Source organism: Salmo salar, chromosome ssa03 (assembly GCF_905237065.1).
Source record: "Salmo salar chromosome ssa03, Ssal_v3.1, whole genome shotgun sequence".
In the NCBI taxonomy this organism is placed as follows: domain Eukaryota; kingdom Metazoa; phylum Chordata; class Actinopteri; order Salmoniformes; family Salmonidae; genus Salmo; species Salmo salar.
This window is the reverse complement of record NC_059444.1, coordinates 46,222,543-46,239,488: the sequence shown is the minus strand read 5'-3', so window position 1 is coordinate 46,239,488 and position 16,946 is coordinate 46,222,543. Positions and strand designations below refer to the sequence as shown.

Genomic DNA, 16,946 nt, shown 5'->3' with positions numbered 1-16,946 from the left:
TCACAAATAATGCCCAAAGTGTTTTTCTTCCATCTTAACACAATCACAGCCTCTTATAGTACCCTACTCTACACAGTCAGATACACTGCAGCTACTCTAATGTATATCCAGACTTACTGCTGCCTGCAAATCAGGACTTAGTTACCGTAAATTCTGGACTATAAGCCGCAACTTTTTTCCCAGGCTTTGAACCTCGCGGCTTAAACAATGACGCGGCTAATATAGTCATTTTGTCACCCTCATCATGGCAAAGACACGGAGAAATGCATATGATGCAGCTTTCAAGTTGAAGGCGATTGATCTGGCTGTTGGAAAAGGAAATAGAGCTGCTGCACGGGAGCTTGGTCTTAATGAGTCGATGATAAGACGTTGGAAACAGCAGCATGAGGAATTGACTCAGTGCAAAAAGACAACTAAAGCTTACTGCTAATTTTTTATTTTTTGTTACAAGCCGTGTTTCGTTAAAGCCTGTGTAAAGTTCATTTGTTTCAATGTACCAGTAGGCACCTGCGGCTTATAGACATGTGCGGCTTATTTATGTTCAAAAATTCAGTGGGTGCGGCTCAGTGGGTGCGGCTTATATTCAGGTGCGCTTAATAGTCCGGAAATTACGGTAGGCCTCTGGTCTTGGCCTACCACACTGAATCACCACAGTAAACTAACTGCCTGTTAGGTTTTCCCAGGGCAGGTTTATATACAAGTCATCCAAACTGTAATGACTTTATCTATAGCCAGCTATTCATTAATAACCACACATGCATGTCAGTGCAAGCCTTATTCAGATGGCCTCCCAAGGCTTTGCATAATGTTGATTTAATGTTTACTGTGTGTCTAGCATTGCCTAATGTTCTGTCACATCTTTACAAATGAGGTTAGGCTGAAGACGGACGTGAAACATGAAGACAAGACATTACATTTGACAGATGACTTGACCAATAGAGTACAACAAGATTGTGCTCTAACACAGCATAATCATCATTCAGTTCAAGTGATGGGAATGCTATAATGTGTTTGTCCTATTCTGGTGAAGCTAGTCAGTGAGTGTAATCACATTATCTTTCAGGATATTGTATATCTATGGCCTGGCCTCCTGAATACTGTGTGATCTCATGTGTTTCAGCTGAAATGGACTCTGTTACCTCTGGGATAGGCCTACAGGCCAGTGTGTTGGACCTGCACACTCCTATCTGAGCCCATTCCAGTCTCCACACCTCTGTCCACACCTCTGTCCACACCTCTGTCCACACCTCTGTCCACACCTCTGTCCACACCTCTGTCCACACCTGTCAGTGGATTTATGAGATATTCTTCTCTTCCTCTCAGCTTCCTGCAGGTGAAGCCTCACACTCCCCCCTTTCACTCCTCCCCTTACAAACTCCCCTCTCCTCCCCAAGCTCAGTAGTCATTTACCTCCCCTCTCCTCCCCTAGCTCAGTAGTCATTTACCTCCCCTCTCCTCCCCTAGCTCAGTAGTCATTTACCTCCCCTCTCCTCCCCTAGCTCAGTAGTCATTTACCTCCCCTCTCCTCCCCTAGCTCAGTAGTCATTAACCTCCCCTTTCCTAGCTCAGTAGTCATTTACCTCCCCTCTCCTAGCTCAGTAGCCATTTACCTCCCCTCTCCTCCCCTAGCTCAGTAGTCATTTACCTCCCCTCTCCTAGCTCAGTAGTCATTTACCTCCCCTCTCCTCCCCTAGCTCAGAAGTCATTTACCTCCCCTCTCCTCCCCTAGTCATTTACCTCTCCTCCCCTACATCAGTAGTCATTTACCTCCCCTCTCCTCCCCTAGCTCAGTAGTCATTTACCTCCCCTCTACTCCCCTAGCTCAGTAGTCATTTACCTCTACTCCCCTAGCTCAGTAGTCATTTACCTCCCCTCTCCTCCCCAAGCTCAGTAGTCGTTTACCTCCCCTCTACTCCCCTAGCTCAGTAGTCATTTACCTCTACTCCCCTAGCTCAGTAGTCATTTACCTCCCCTCTCCTCCCCTAGCTCAGTAGTCATTTACCTCCCCTCTACTCCCCTAGCTCAGTAGTCATTTACCTCTACTCCCCTAGCTCAATAGTAATTTACCTCCTCTCTCCTCCCCAAGCTCAGTAGTCATTTACCTCCCCTCTCCTCCCCTAGCTCAGTAGTCATTTACCTCCCCTCTACTCCCCTAGCTCAGTAGTCATTTACCTCCCCTCTCCTAGCTCAGTAGTCATTTAACTCCTCTCCTCCCCTATCTCAGTAGTCATTTAACTCCTCTCCTCCCCTAGCTCAGTAGTCATTTAACTCCCCTCTCCTCTCCTAGCTCAGTAGTCATTTACCTCCCCTCTCCTAGGTCAGTAGTCATTTAACTCCCCTCTCCTCCCCTAGCTCAGTAGTCATTTACCTCCCCTCTCCTCCCCTAGCTCAGAAGTCATTTACCTCCCCTCTCCTCCCCTAGTCATTTACCTCTCCTCCCCTACATCAGTAGTCATTTACCTCCCCTCTCCTCCCCTAGCTCAGTAGTCATTTACCTCCCCTCTACTCCCCTAGCTCAGTAGTCATTTACCTCTACTCCCCTAGCTCAGTAGTCATTTACCTCCCCTCTCCTCCCCAAGCTCAGTAGTCGTTTACCTCCCCTCTACTCCCCTAGCTCAGTAGTCATTTACCTCTACTCCCCTAGCTCAGTAGTCATTTACCTCCCCTCTCCTCCCCTAGCTCAGTAGTCATTTACCTCCCCTCTACTCCCCTAGCTCAGTAGTCATTTACCTCTACTCCCCTAGCTCAATAGTCATTTACCTCCTCTCTCCTCCCCAAGCTCAGTAGTCATTTACCTCCCCTCTCCTCCCCTAGCTCAGTAGTCATTTACCTCCCCTCTACTCCCCTAGCTCAGTAGTCATTTAACTCCTCTCCTCCCCTATCTCAGTAGTCATTTAACTCCTCTCCTCCCCTAGTCATTTACCTCCCCTCTCCTCCCCTAGCTCAGTAGTCATTTACCTCCCCTCTCCTCCCCTAGCTCAGTAGTCATTTACCTCCCCTCTCCTCCCCTAGCTCAGTAGTCATTTAACTCCCCTCTCCTCTCCTAGCTCAGTAGTCATTTACCTCCCCTCTCCTAGGTCAGTAGTCATTTAACTCCCCTCTCCTCCCCTAGCTCAGTAGTCATTTACCTCCCCTCTCCTCCCCTAGCTCAGTAGTCATTTACCTCCCCTCTCCTCCCCTAGCTCAGTAGTCATTAACCTCCCCTTTCCTAGCTCAGTAGTCATTTACCTCCCCTCTCCTAGCTCAGTAGCCATTTACCTCCCCTCTCCTCCCCTAGCTCAGTAGTCATTTACCTCCCCTCTCCTAGCTCAGTAGTCATTTACCTCCCCTCTCCTCCCCTAGCTCAGAAGTCATTTACCTCCCCTCTCCTCCCCTAGTCATTTACCTCTCCTCCCCTACATCAGTAGTCATTTACCTCCCCTCTACTCCCCTAGCTCAGTAGTCATTTACCTCTACTCCCCTAACTCAGTAGTCATTTACCTCCCCTCTCCTCTCCTAGCTCAGTAGTCATTTACCTCCCCTCTCCTCCCCTAGCTCAGTAGTCATTTACCTCCCCTCTACTCCCCTAGCTCAGTAGTCATTTACCTCCCCTCTACTCCCCTAGCTCAGTAGTCATTTACCTCCCCTCTCCTCCCCAAGCTCAGTAGTCGTTTACCTCCCCTCTACTCCCCTAGCTCAGTAGTCATTTACCTCCCCTCTCCTCCCCTAGCTCAGTAGTCATTAACCTCCCCTTTCCTAGCTCAGTAGTCATTTACCTCCCCTCTCCTAGCTCAGTAGCCATTTACCTCCCCTCTCCTCCCCTAGCTCAGTAGTCATTTACCTCCCCTCTCCAAGCTCAGTAGTCATTTACCTCCCCTCTCCTCCCCTAGCTCAGAAGTCATTTACCTCCCCTCTCCTCCCCTAGTCATTTACCTCTCCTCCCCTACATCAGTAGTCATTTACCTCCCCTCTACTCCCCTAGCTCAGTAGTCATTTAACTCCTCTCCTCCCCTATCTCAGTAGTCATTTAACTCCTCTCCTCCCCTAGTCATTTACCTCCCCTCTCCTCCCCTAGCTCAGTAGTCATTTACCTCCCCTCTACTCCCCTAGCTCAGTAGTCATTAACCTCCCCTTTCCTAGCTCAGTAGTCATTTACCTCCCCTCTCCTAGCTCAGTAGTCATTTACCTCCCCTCTCCTCCCCTAGCTCAGTAGTCATTTACCTCCCCTCTCCTAGCTCAGTAGTCATTTACCTCCCCTCTCCTCCCCTAGCTCAGAAGTCATTTACCTCCCCTCTCCTCCCCTAGTCATTTACCTTCTCTCCCCTACATCAGTAGTCATTTACCTCCCCTCTACTCCCCTAGCTCAGTAGTCATTTACCTCTACTCCCCTAGCTCAGTAGTCATTTACCTCCCCTCTCCTCTCCTAGCTCAGTAATCATTTACCTTCCCTCTCCTCCCCTAGCTCAGTTGTCATTTACCTCCCCTCTACTCCCCTAGCTCAGTAGTCATTTACCTCCCCTCTCCTCCCCAAGCTCAGTAGTCGTTTACCTCCCCTCTACTCCCCTAGCTCAGTAGTCATTTACCTCCCCTCTCCTCCCCAAGCTCAGTAGTCATTTACCTCCCCTTTCCCTAGCTCAGAAGTCATTTACCTCCCCTCTCAACTCAGTAGCCATTTACCTCCCCTCTCCTCCCCTAGCTCAGTAGTCATTTACCTCCCCTCTCCAAGCTCAGTAGTCATTTAACTCCCCTCTCCTCCCCTATCTCAGAAGTCATTTAACTCCCCTCTCCTCCCCTAGTCATTTACCCCCTCTCCTCCCCTAGATCAGTAGTCATTTACCTCCCCTCTACTCCCCTAGCTCAGTAGTCATTTACCTCCTACTCCCCTAGCTCAGTAGTCATTTACCTCCCCTCTCCTCTCCTAGCTCAGTAGTCATTTACCTCCCCTCTCCTCCCCTAGCTCAGTAGTCATTTACCTCCCCTCTACTCCCCTAGCTCAGTAGTCATTTATCCCTCTACTCCCCTAGCTCAGTAGTCATTTACCTCCCCTCTCCTCCCCAAGCATCAGTAGTCGTTTACCTCCCCTCTACTCCCCTAGCTCAGTAGTCATTTACCTCTACTCCCCTAGCTCAGTAGTCATTTACCTCCCCTCTCCTCTCCTAGCTCAGTAGTCATTTACCTCCCCTCTACTCCCCTAGCTCAGTAGTCATTTACCTCCTCTCTACTCCCCTAGCTCAGTAGTCATTTACCTCCCCTCTACTCCCCTAGCTCAGTAGTCATTTACCTCCCCTCTCCTCCCCTAGCTCAGTAGTCATTTATCTCCCCTCTACTCCCCTAGCTCAGTAGTCATTTACCTCCCCTCTCCTCCCCTAGCTCAGTAGTCATTTACCTCCCCTCTCCAAGCTCAGTAGTCATTTACCTCCCCTCTCCTCCCCTAGCTCAGAAGTCATTTACCTCCCCTCTCCTCCCCTAGTCATTTACCTCTCCTCCCCTACATCAGTAGTCATTTACCTCCCCTCTACTCCCCTAGCTCAGTAGTCATTTAACTCCTCTACTCCCCTAGCTCAGTAGTCATTTAACTCCCCTCTCCTCCCCTAGTCGATTTACCTCCCCTCTCCTCCCCTAGCTCAGTAGTCATTTACCTCCCCTCTACTCCCCTAGCTCAGTAGTCATTTACCTCCCCTTCCCTAGCTCAGTAGTCATTTACCTCCCCTCTCCTAGCTCAGTAGTCATTTACCTCCCCTCTACTCCCCTAGCTCAGTAGTCATTTACCTCCCCTCTCCTAGCTCAGTAGTCATTTACCTCCCCTCTCCTCCCCTAGCTCAGTAGTCATTTACCTCCCCTCTCCTCCCCTAGTCATTTACCTCTCTCTCCCCTAGATCAGTAGTCATTTACCTCCCCTCTACTCCCCTAGCTCAGTAGTCATTTACCTCCCTCTACTCCCCTAGCTCAGTAGTCATTTATCTCCCCTCTCCTCTCCTAGCTCAGTAGTCATTTACCTCCCCTCTCCTCCCCTAGCTCAGTTGTCATTTACCTCCCCTCTACTCCCCTAGCTCAGTAGTCATTTACCTCCCCTCTCCTCCCCAAGCTCAGTAGTCGTTTACCTCCCCTCTACTCCCCTAGCTCAGTAGTCATTTACCTCCCCTCTCCTCCCCTATCTCAGTAGTCATTTAACCTCCCCTTCCCTAGCTCAGTAGTCATTTACCTCCCCTCTCATAGCTCAGTAGCCATTTACCTCCCCTTTCCTCCCCTAGCTCAGTAGTCATTTACCTCCCCTCTCCAAGCTCAGTAGTCATTTACCTCCCCTCTCCTCCCCTAGCTCAGAAGTCATTTACCTCCCCTCTCCTGCCCGTAGTCATTTACCTCCCCTCTCCTCCCCTAGCTCAGAAGTCATTTACCTCCCCTCTCCTCCCCTAGTCATTTACCTTCTCTCCCCTACATCAGTAGTCATTTACCTCCCCTCTACTCCCCTAGCTCAGTAGTCATTTACCTCTACTCCCCTAGCTCAGTAGTCATTTACCTCCCCTCTCCTCTCCTAGCTCAGTAATCATTTACCTCCCCTCTCCTCCCCTAGCTCAGTTGTCATTTACCTCCCCTCTACTCCCCTAGCTCAGTAGTCATTTACCTCCCCTCTCCTCCCCAAGCTCAGTAGTCGTTTACCTCCCCTCTACTCCCCTAGCTCAGTAGTCATTTACCTCCCCTCTCCTCCCCTAGCTCAGTAGTCATTAACCTCCCCTTTCCTAGCTCAGTAGTCATTTACCTCCCCTCTCATAGCTCAGTAGCCATTTACCTCCCCTCTCCTCCCCTAGCTCAGTAGTCATTTACCTCCCCTCTCCAAGCTCAGTATTTTAAAGTCATTTACCTCCCCTCTCCTCCCCTAGTCATTTACCTCTCCTCCCCTACATCAGTAGTCATTTACCTCCCCTCTACTCCCCTAGCTCAGTAGTCATTTACCTCTACTCCCCTAGCTCAGTAGTCATTTACCTCCCCTCTCCTCTCCTAGCTCAGTAGTCATTTACCTCCCCTCTCCTCCCCTAGCTCAGTAGTCATTTACCTCCCCTCTACTCCCCTAGCTCAGTAGTCATTTACCTCTACTCCCCTAGCTCAGTAGTCATTTACCTCCCCTCTCCTCCCCAAGCTCAGTAGTCGTTTACCTCCCCTCTACTCCCCTAGCTCAGTAGTCATTTACCTCTACTCCCCTAGCTCAGTAGTCATTTACCTTCCCTCTCCTCCCCTAGCTCAGTAGTCATTTACCTCCCCTCTACTCCCCTAGCTCAGTAGTCATTTACCTCTACTCCCCTAGCTCAATAGTCATTTACCTCCTCTCTCCTCCCCAAGCTCAGTAGTCATTTACCTCCCCTCTCCTCCCCTAGCTCAGTAGTCATTTATCTCCCCTCTACTCCCCTAGATCAGTAGTCATTTACCTCCCCTCTCCTCCCCTAGCTCAGTAGTCATTTACCTCCCCTCTACTCCCCTAGCTCAGTAGTCATTTACCTCCCCTCTCCTCCCCTAGCTCAGTAGTCATTTACCTCCTCTCGCCTCCCCTAGCTCAGTAGTCATTTACCTCCCCTCTCCTAGCTCAGTAGTCATTTAACTCCCCTCTCCTCCCCTAGCTCAGTAGTCATTTAACTCCTCTCCTCCCCTATCTCAGTAGTCATTTAACTCCTCTCCTCCCCTAGTCATTTACCTCCCCTCTCCTCCCCTAGCTCAGTAGTCATTTACCTCCCCTCTCCTCCCCTAGCTCAGTAGTCATTTACCTCCCCTCTCCTCCCCTAGCTCAGTAGTCATTTAACTCCCCTCTCCTCTCCTAGCTCAGTAGTCATTTACCTCCCCTCTCCTAGGTCAGTAGTCATTTAACTCCCCTCTCCTCCCCTAGCTCAGTAGTCATTTACCTCCCCTCCCCTAGCTCAATAGTCATTTAACTCCCCTCATCCCAAATATGTTTTTTACAACCTCTCTTCCCATTCCAAACTCTCTATTGACACTCTTCCTCCTTCCTCCCCATCCTCTCTCACCCCTTCCTCTTGGAGATGGGTGAGGGGGCTTATGGCTCTTCTTGATAATGAAACCACATTAATGTCTTGGAAGGTTTCCACTGCATAAAAAGACAGGGGAAGAAAAAAGAGAGATGGAGGATAAGATAGAGCGAGAACACACTCCATCATGCTCAGGGGCGTAAAGGTTGACAGACCTTGTTGTCTCAGGGCCAAGCCAGTGTCATAAGATCCTAAATTACATCGGAGCTGCGATTTGAGATCATTTTTCAGAGGGGTTTCAGAGGCCCCCTTGAATTAGGAAAACTGCACACTAGGGCAGCGATTCCTAAATCGATTGGAGCCACTGTTGGCCCATGGACAATTTTTTATGGATCGCAGCTTAGGGTTGGTTGTGGCTACAAATACTGTTCTTATCTGAAGGATCACAAGAAACATGTAACTGGACGAGATAAATCAAATAGCTGTGATCTATGAACTCCTTGGAGATAAGGAGATAAGTACGGAAGGATGTTCAGTAGCATTAGGATGAAGTCTTATCCTAAGCCCCTGACCCCCAGTTGTACCTTCCGCTTCCGGGGTATGGGGTCCTCAAACAAGAAGTGCGTGCTCTCTTTGACGTCGTCGATGACATTATCACCCTGGGAGGAGAGCGGGAAGCTCTTGCTGGTGTCGTTGGAGAGAGGCGGGGACGGTGTGGAGGGCACTGATTGGTCGCTGGTGTCCCAGCTCCAGTTGCCACTGGTGGAGCTGCTGTAGCTAGTTGACAGCACCTCCTTCCACCCTCTGCTGGCTGGCTCCGGAACTGCAGCTGGAGACAGAGGAGGGCCAGTCAGTACCATCAAAACCAGGGAGGCATTATTTCACTTTAATTCACTTCTTGACTTCATACAATAAAAAAAAAAGTCATAATGTTTTTTGCAACATTGTTCATGCAAAATTTGAATTGTGGTTTATATTGAATGTCCACCCATCCATAGGAAAACAGCCTGCCTCTCCAGCAGCGTTGGCCTACAAACCCCTCCAGTGCAATATGGTATTTTGACTGCTTCACTAATACAGATCCTTATACAGATCTTATAAGGCCATAATCACATTGCCTTGTGGTGAAACATAATGAAAAATAAAGCCTTCCAGCAGGATGAGCTGTGTGTTGGAGATGAACTCATATTAATCAATGACTGACTGGTCCATGGGGGCTAGTGTAGATGAGGAGGGACATAGTTCTACATGTTGTCTCAGGGGAGACTAATTATAAAGGTGAAATAAAATAAAAAATAAATACAAATTATGAAAAATGAATACATATTTGCCCTCTCTTCCCACATATTGTACAGTACGCCCCATCCCCTAATATTTTGTGGCTTTGCACATTTTAATTAATAACTGAACTAAACTGTGGAGATGGGGCCAAGAGGGGTTGAATATATGCTGTAGATTTAGGGAAGGGTGAAGAGAACGCACACAATGTTAATGACTGTTAGTCTACAACTGTTGTCTATGAAGCATGTGACAAATAGATTTTATTTGACTACGTTTTAACCACAATGGATTTCGGGCCAGGCTTACATAGGGACTCCTTTTCCAAAGGCACAATAACCCAGCCACACATAACCCTAACGTGTGTTTCAATACAGTGGCTATTTATACCAGCACTCATCTCCTCACCCCAGAGTTGTAACCAGAACAATAATGAACATCAGGTAAAAACAGATGTTGATTTAGTAGTACAATAGGTTTGTAGAGTTGCTTGCCATTCACTCCAAAAGATTGTCCATTTCCTGGCGTGAACCTATTCAAGTAGGCCTAATTAAATACATTTTGAATGTTACAAAACGATGTATTATTAATAGCAAGCTGGCTACAGCAGGCCACCGTGTGTAGGCTAATGAGCAGCCAGCTATCTAGCCAAATCTACATACCATACAGCTAAGTGAACTATCATCAGCTAACTTCAAATTAACTTGATATCTTGATGTAGGTCTATTTATCATTGTAAAGTAAAATAAAAATTCTCCAAACACATTGGAAGAGGGTAAAATGATTTGCTGCTCCAGCTGTCAGAAAATGGAGAGAGTAGGTGTACTATTAAGATAGTTTTGTTGACGTTGAGTGAGCGGTTGTTTTCCTGGCCCCACACTACCAGAGCTCTCATCTCCTCCCTGTAGGCTCTCTCGTCGTTGTTGGTAATCAAGCCTACTACTGTTGTGTCGTCTGCAGACTTGATGATTGAGTTGGAGGTGAGCTTGGCCACGCAGTCATGGGTGAACAGGGAGTACAGGAGGGGGCTGAGCACGCACCCTTGTGGGGCCCCAATGTTGAGGATCAGCGAAGTGGAGGTGTTGTTTCCTACATTCACCACCTGAGGGCGGCCCATCAGGAAGTCCAGGGCCCAATTGCACAGGGCGGGGTTCAGACCCAGGGCCTCTAGCTTAATGATGAGCATGAAGGGTACTATGGTGTTGAATGCTGAGCTACTGTCAATGATCAGCATTCTTACATAGGTATTTCTCTTGTCCAGATGGGGGAGGCCAGTGTGCAGTGTGAGGGCGATTGCATCGTCTGTAGTCCTTTTGGGACGGTAAGCAAATTGAAGTGGGTGACAGGTAGGGTGGAGGTGATATGATCCTTGACTAGTCTCTCAAAGCACTTCATGATGACAGAAGTGAGTGCTACAGGGCAATAGTCATTTAGTTCAGTTACCTTTGCATTCTTGGGTACAGGAACAATGGTGGCCATCTTGAAGCATGTTGGCCACGGAGAAGGAGAGGCCACAGTCCTTGGTAGCGGGCCAGGTCGGTCGCAATGTGTTATCCTCAAAGCAGGCAAAGAATGTGTTTAGCTTGTCTGGAAGCAAGACGTCGGTGTCCGCGACGTGGCTGGTTTGATTGCCTTGCGGAGGGAATGACTACTCTGTTTGTATTCGGCCATATTCCCAGTCGACTTGCAATGGTTAAATGCGGGGGTTCGCACTTTCAGTTTTGCGCGACTGCTGCCATCTATGCACGATTTCTGGTTAGGGTAGGTTTTGATAGTCACAGTGGGAACAACATCTAATATACACTTCCTGATAAACTCACTCACCGTCTTAGTGTATACATCAATATTATTCTCGGAAGCTACCCGGAACATATCACAGTCCGCGTGATCAAAACAATCTTGAAGTGTGGATTCCGATTGGTCAGACCAGCGTTGAATAGTCCTTAGCACAGGTACTTCCTGTTTGAGTTTCTGCCTATAGGAAGGGAGGAGGAAAATGGAGTCATGGTCAGATTTGCTGAAAGGAGGGCGGGGAAGGACCTTGTATGCATCCCGGAAGTTGGAATAACAGTGGTTGAGTGTTTTAACAGCGCGAGTACTACAGTCAATATGCTGATAGAATTTAGGCAGCCATTTCCTCAAATTTTCTTTGTTAAAATCCCCAGGTACAATAAATGCAGCCTCAGGATATGTGGTTTCCAGTTTGCATGAAGTTCAGTGAAGTTCCTTGAGGACTGTCGTGGTATCGGCTTGAGGGGGGCATATACACGGCAGAGATTATAACCGAAGTGTCACGTCCTGACCAGCAGATGGAGCTAGTGTTTTAGTTTTGGTCAGGACGTGGCATGTTTGTGTTGGGTATGTTTGTATTGTTGATTGGGACTTCCAATTGAAGGCAGGTGTGTTGAGTTGCCTTTGATTGGAAGTCCTATATAGGTGTGTGTTTTTCTTTGGGGTTGTGGGTGGTTGTACTTGCACTGCGTTTTGTATGCCTGTAAGACTGTCACTGTTGTGTTTATTGTTTATTCAGTGGATACTTTACTCTTTTTTTTTTTAAATTAAAATATGAGTATCCATATTCCCGCTGTGCCTTGGTCCTCTTCTCTACATGACAACTTCTGTGACACGAAGAAAATGAACTTGGACGGCATTGATAATATAAATAATATGGACGGCATTGAGTGTGAGGTATTCTAGGTCAGGTGAACAAAAGGACTTGAGTTCCTGTATGTTATCACAATTACACCATGAGTCGTTAATCATGAAACATACACCCGCGCCCTTCTTCTTCCAAAGAGATGTTTATTCCTGTTGGCGTAATGAACTGAGAATCCAGATGGCTGGACCGACTGACAGTATATCCCGAGAGAGCCATGTTTCCGTGAAACAGAGTATGTTACAATCCCTGATGTCACTCTGGAAATAAACTCTTGCCCTGAGCTTGTCAACTTTATTATCCAGGGACTGAACAGTAGCGAGTAATATACTCGGAAGCGGTGGGTGGTGTGCGCACCTCCTAATTCGGACCAGAAGATCACTCAGAGTACCTCTCCTTCGTCGGCGTTGTTCTGGGTCGGCCTCTGGAATCAGTTCAATTGCCCTGGGTGGTGTGAACAAAGGATCCACTTCGGGAAAGTCGTATTCCTGGTCGTTTTAGGGCCTTCCTCTGACACCGCCTAGTCCTGGATGGCAGGAAGTTTGGCTCCACGGATGTACTGGGCCAATCGCACTACCCTCTGTAGTGCCTTGCGGTCGGAGGCCGAGCAGTTGCCATACCAGGCAGTGATACAACAAGTCAGGATGCAACCAGTCAGGATGCTCTCGATGGTGCAGCTGTAGGAGAGGAGTTGATCCTGATTCAATAACCCTTACAGCTATTCTCCAATCACAACGATTATCCAAACATTCAAACTATCACTTTTTTTTCTCCACACAACATGTTGGTATCATTTTTTGTTTGTCCAGAAGAAACCAGTCTGTCAAAAGTTGCTAGCTCACGTCTAAATACATACTGCAATTCTACCCACAAAACCAATTCATATTAAATATTAATACATTAACTATTAATGTTATTTCCAACAACCAATGAGTTTTGTTTGTAAACACAAAATTCCATAATGTCAAAGTGGAACTATATTTTTTGAAATTAATAAAATTAATAAAAAATGTAAAGCTGAAATGTCTTAATAAGTATTCAACCCGTTTGTTATGGAAAGCCTAAATAAGTTCAGGAGTACAAATGTGCTTAACAAGTCACATAATAAGTTGCATGGACTCACTCTGTGTCCCAATAATAGTGTTTAACAGTGTTCAAACACAGATTCAACCACAAAGACCAGGGAGGTTTTCCAATGCCACTACTACATAATGCAATGAAAAGTACCTAGTGGACTAAACCCGATATGATGACTTGGTAGATAATGGAAATGGGTGGGGACAGATAAAGTGCGAGAAAGACCAAATGGGCCCACTACATACATACAGTTGATAACTATGCTCATGGAAATGGGAATACTTTGCACATGAACGGCCGCTCATTCGAAAGAATTGCAATGTACATATTTACGTGTGTATGTCTTTGCTGTCTCCCCGTTGAAAACACTCGATCCGTCTGGGGAGTAATTCGACAGAAAGTCTCTGGTTTGTCCACCAGAGATCAGTCTTTCGTAGTTGTAGCTCTGTTATTATGGTTACGTCAGACGTACCAATGGTTGATAGTCATTTAGAATGGATCTTTCAGAGTACCACCCGGTGGTTCTCGGTCGAGGTTACTAGACTAAAGTACTTAAACAGCTGCTGACTGAATGTCCCTATGTAGTCTTTATCTTCTTTTTTTGCCAGAAGTGTTTTTTATCCACTCTGGGAAAAGGGGGCGTTCCCTCCTTTTGTCGTAATGTCTCTGCTCATGTGGGTGTGGCCAATGACTTGGTTAAGACTTCATATGAAAAACAAGTCTCTCATTTAGAAGGCGAACATCACATCCTCTCACAAATAGTTTCATATTTAATCATATCAGTTCCCCAACATTGGATGTGAATCTGATCACTGGGAAATATACACATTCAAAAATACCGTTATGTTGTTCTACTGTCCTTAGTTACATCACCAATTAGTAATGAATTCAACGTGATTGTTCTTTAAGTACCCACGAGCTCTTCCAACTGTTTGAAATACAGAAATATTGTTTCATTGCCAAATCCAAAGTTTCTACACAGTATTTACAACCGGTCAAAAAACTGGTGCTGGAGAGATGGGGGTGGATCTGGCACCAATGATCCTCACCCAACAGGACAAGTATGACGGTGTCCTTCCTAACTCAGTTGCCAGAGAGGAAGGAAACCTCTAAGATTTCTGCATGAGGCCAATGGTGACTTTAAAACAGTTACAAAGTGCCCCCCAAGTGGCACAGCGGTCTAAGGCACCACTACAGCCTTGGGTTCGATCCCAGGCTGTGTCACAGCAGGCCGTGACCGGAAGTCCCATAATAAAAAAATACAGAAATATCGAATTTACTTAAGTATTCACACCCCTGAGTCAATACATGTTGGAATCACCTTTGGCAGCGATTACAACTGTGAGTCTTTCTGGGTAAGTCTCTAAGAGATTTCCACACCTGGTTTGTGCAACATTTGCCCATTATTCTTTTATGTCAAATTGGTTGTTGACCATTGCAAGACAACTATTTTCAGGTCTTGCCATAGATTTTTAATAAGATAAGTCAAAACTGTAACTCTGCCACTTAGGAACATAAACAGTCTTCTTGGTAAGAAACGCCAGTGTAGATTTGGCCTTGTGCCTTGTAAAATTGAGGTAGGACTCTGATTGTCTACTAACGTTGTCCCGGCGATGAGTGCCACGGTAACGGGCAGCTCCGGAAACAACAGACATGGTGATGTGTCCAAGGCCAGGCTGTTGGCAGGGTGAGGTTGGTTGCGGGGTAAACATTAGCTCGAGAGGTAGACACTAGAGACTGGCACTACAGACCTGAACCTCTGTGCATGTGTTTGCAGTCTTACCTGAGGCTGTCTGGGTATGGGTGAGGACCAGAGGGGAGATGGACAGTGATGTCAGGACAGTAGCAGCCATTACCTCCTTATCAGCAAGACCTGAAGGTTTCCTGGAACACACACACCAGAGGCCAGGTCACACACTATGTACACACACATGCTATTCCTGCACAGAAAGTGGGAGGATTCTATATCAAATCAGCGGACCTGTAACAGTCATGCTACAATACAAGCATAGTAGCATAGTAAAATGACCCTTTGCCCACTATAGTGTCCTCACAATGAGATTGCCCCACTACAGACCGGCCAATTGCTTTGTTTGCCATTGCAGACCAGCCATTCACTGAGTCTGCCACAGCCAAACTGACCCATCATGTGAGTCTGCCATAGCCAAACCGACCAATCACGTTTTCCAATCATAACCAGGAAAAAACCTAACCCTATACCAATTTCAGCTCTGAAATATTCCAGCCATGCTTTCTTTAGACAGAACAACAAACTGTGTTAAAGCATTTCATGGAAAATTCCAGTCCAATAATAAATACTGTGGTTACATCCCCTGCGAGGGCTGAAGATTCTCCCTTAGCACAGAATGCTGACCAGACTGACATTTGTATAACGTTCAGATAACCAGAACACTCCTTTGGCAGTCATATGAGTCTAGCAGTGTTTCCAACAGGGTGGGTAAAGGCTAAAGACACTGGCGGGTTCCGACTAATTGACTACAAGTATTGTTTTATTTATTCATTGGTTCATTGCTATTTGTATAGAGGAAATTCCCAAAACCTGAGATGGGTCACAGCACAAGTTTCTCTAGCTGCCTGTATAAATATTAGGGTCCTCTGATAGATGAAAGCTGACAATGTTTAAGGCATATGTTCTGGGAGAGGCTATTCGGACACTCCTGTCGCACAAATCAATTACATATTGCGTGCAGCTGAGAGTCAGGACGAACAGATTTCGGTTCAGTCAGTTCATTCAGTCATCCTGATGAGCCCTTTCCAGATGAGTCACAAAAAAATATGGGTTAAAACAGTGGTTCCCAAACTTTTTATAGTCCCGTACCCCTTCAAACATTCAACCTCCAGCTGCGTACCCCCTCTAGCACCCGGGTCAGCACACTCTCAAATGTTGTTTTTTGCCACACACACACACTAAACGATACATTTATTCAAAACTTCTTAGGAATAGGCGTCCCGTCAACAGGACAGTTGTAAATCATGCAGCGCCTTGTGTCACGATCGCAGATGTTAGAGAAACAACAAATGTCGGTAGATACAAGTGTCTTATATCGGCTGAAAGCCTAAATTCTTGTTAATATAACTACACTGCCTAATTTATAGTAGCTATTACTGCCAAAAAAGTAATGCTATTGTTTGAGGAGATCTCCTAACAACAAAACACTTTTTTCACCGCGATAGGTTTGAAAAATTCAACTCTGAAGGTGAAATGTGTACTTACATTCTCAAATCTTGCTCTGATTTATCATCCAAAGGGTCCCAGAGATAACATGAAATGTGGTTTTGTTAAAAAAAAAAAATTCCCATATCCTAAAAAGGTCTATATAGAATGCATGATCGATTTTGTATTTTCACTCGTTCAATTTGCAAAGAAAGGAATCTGTGAAAATCTAACCCTAAACGTTGTTTCAACCAGTCAAATCACGTACATATTTATTCCTCAGAGATCCTAGAACCAGACTTCACTATATCATTAGGGGTGTAGTATATCCTATAGGACACCAAATTTGGTCAGAGAGCGACGCCTTGGTCTTCACTTGATCGACTTTAACTTTGTCAAATAAACACTAATCGGGGCCAAACAAAGCTAGGTAGATAGCCAATGAGCTGGGCTTTATGGGAGTATCGGGAAACCCTGTATCTGTCGCAAAATGTAGCTGTTAACCTTGTGTGACAGCAAGCGTTTTCATTTTGGACCAAAATTATAAGAATATGGAGAGTTATGAAGTTCTGAAACTGGGTGTTTTGCAAATGTTGAACTTATAATATGGCTACTAATACTGGAAAAGCTAAATCAAAGTCCAAGTATACAGACTTGATGATATTCTTGCAGAAAAATGCAATGTGAATGTAAATGTCTCCTTCACGATTTGCCCAAATGTACCTGGGTGACTTCACACTAAATGTCATGTAGTTTGCTCATACTTCAGGTTATCCATCTGAAACTTTGCACTGCTGTCATCTTGTGG

At 46.3% G+C, this 16,946-nt stretch overlaps 1 protein-coding gene across 3 annotated transcripts in view; it reads right to left on the bottom strand.

The window, feature by feature from the left end:
- The window catches only part of LOC106600542 (zinc finger protein 704), a 101,148-nt gene that overhangs the window by 24,783 nt on the left and 59,419 nt on the right, over positions 1-16,946 (bottom strand). For 2 of the 3 annotated variants that reach the window (XM_014191968.2, XM_014191969.2), the window contains exons 3-4: positions 14,747-14,847; positions 8,537-8,781 (exon numbers count right to left, since the gene is read on the bottom strand). In XM_014191968.2, coding sequence (XP_014047443.1) covers positions 8,537-8,781; positions 14,747-14,847 — 346 coding nt within the window. The remainder of the gene's footprint in view (positions 1-8,536; positions 8,782-14,746; positions 14,848-16,946) is intronic. The other variant, XM_045714898.1, reaches the window with a different exon arrangement.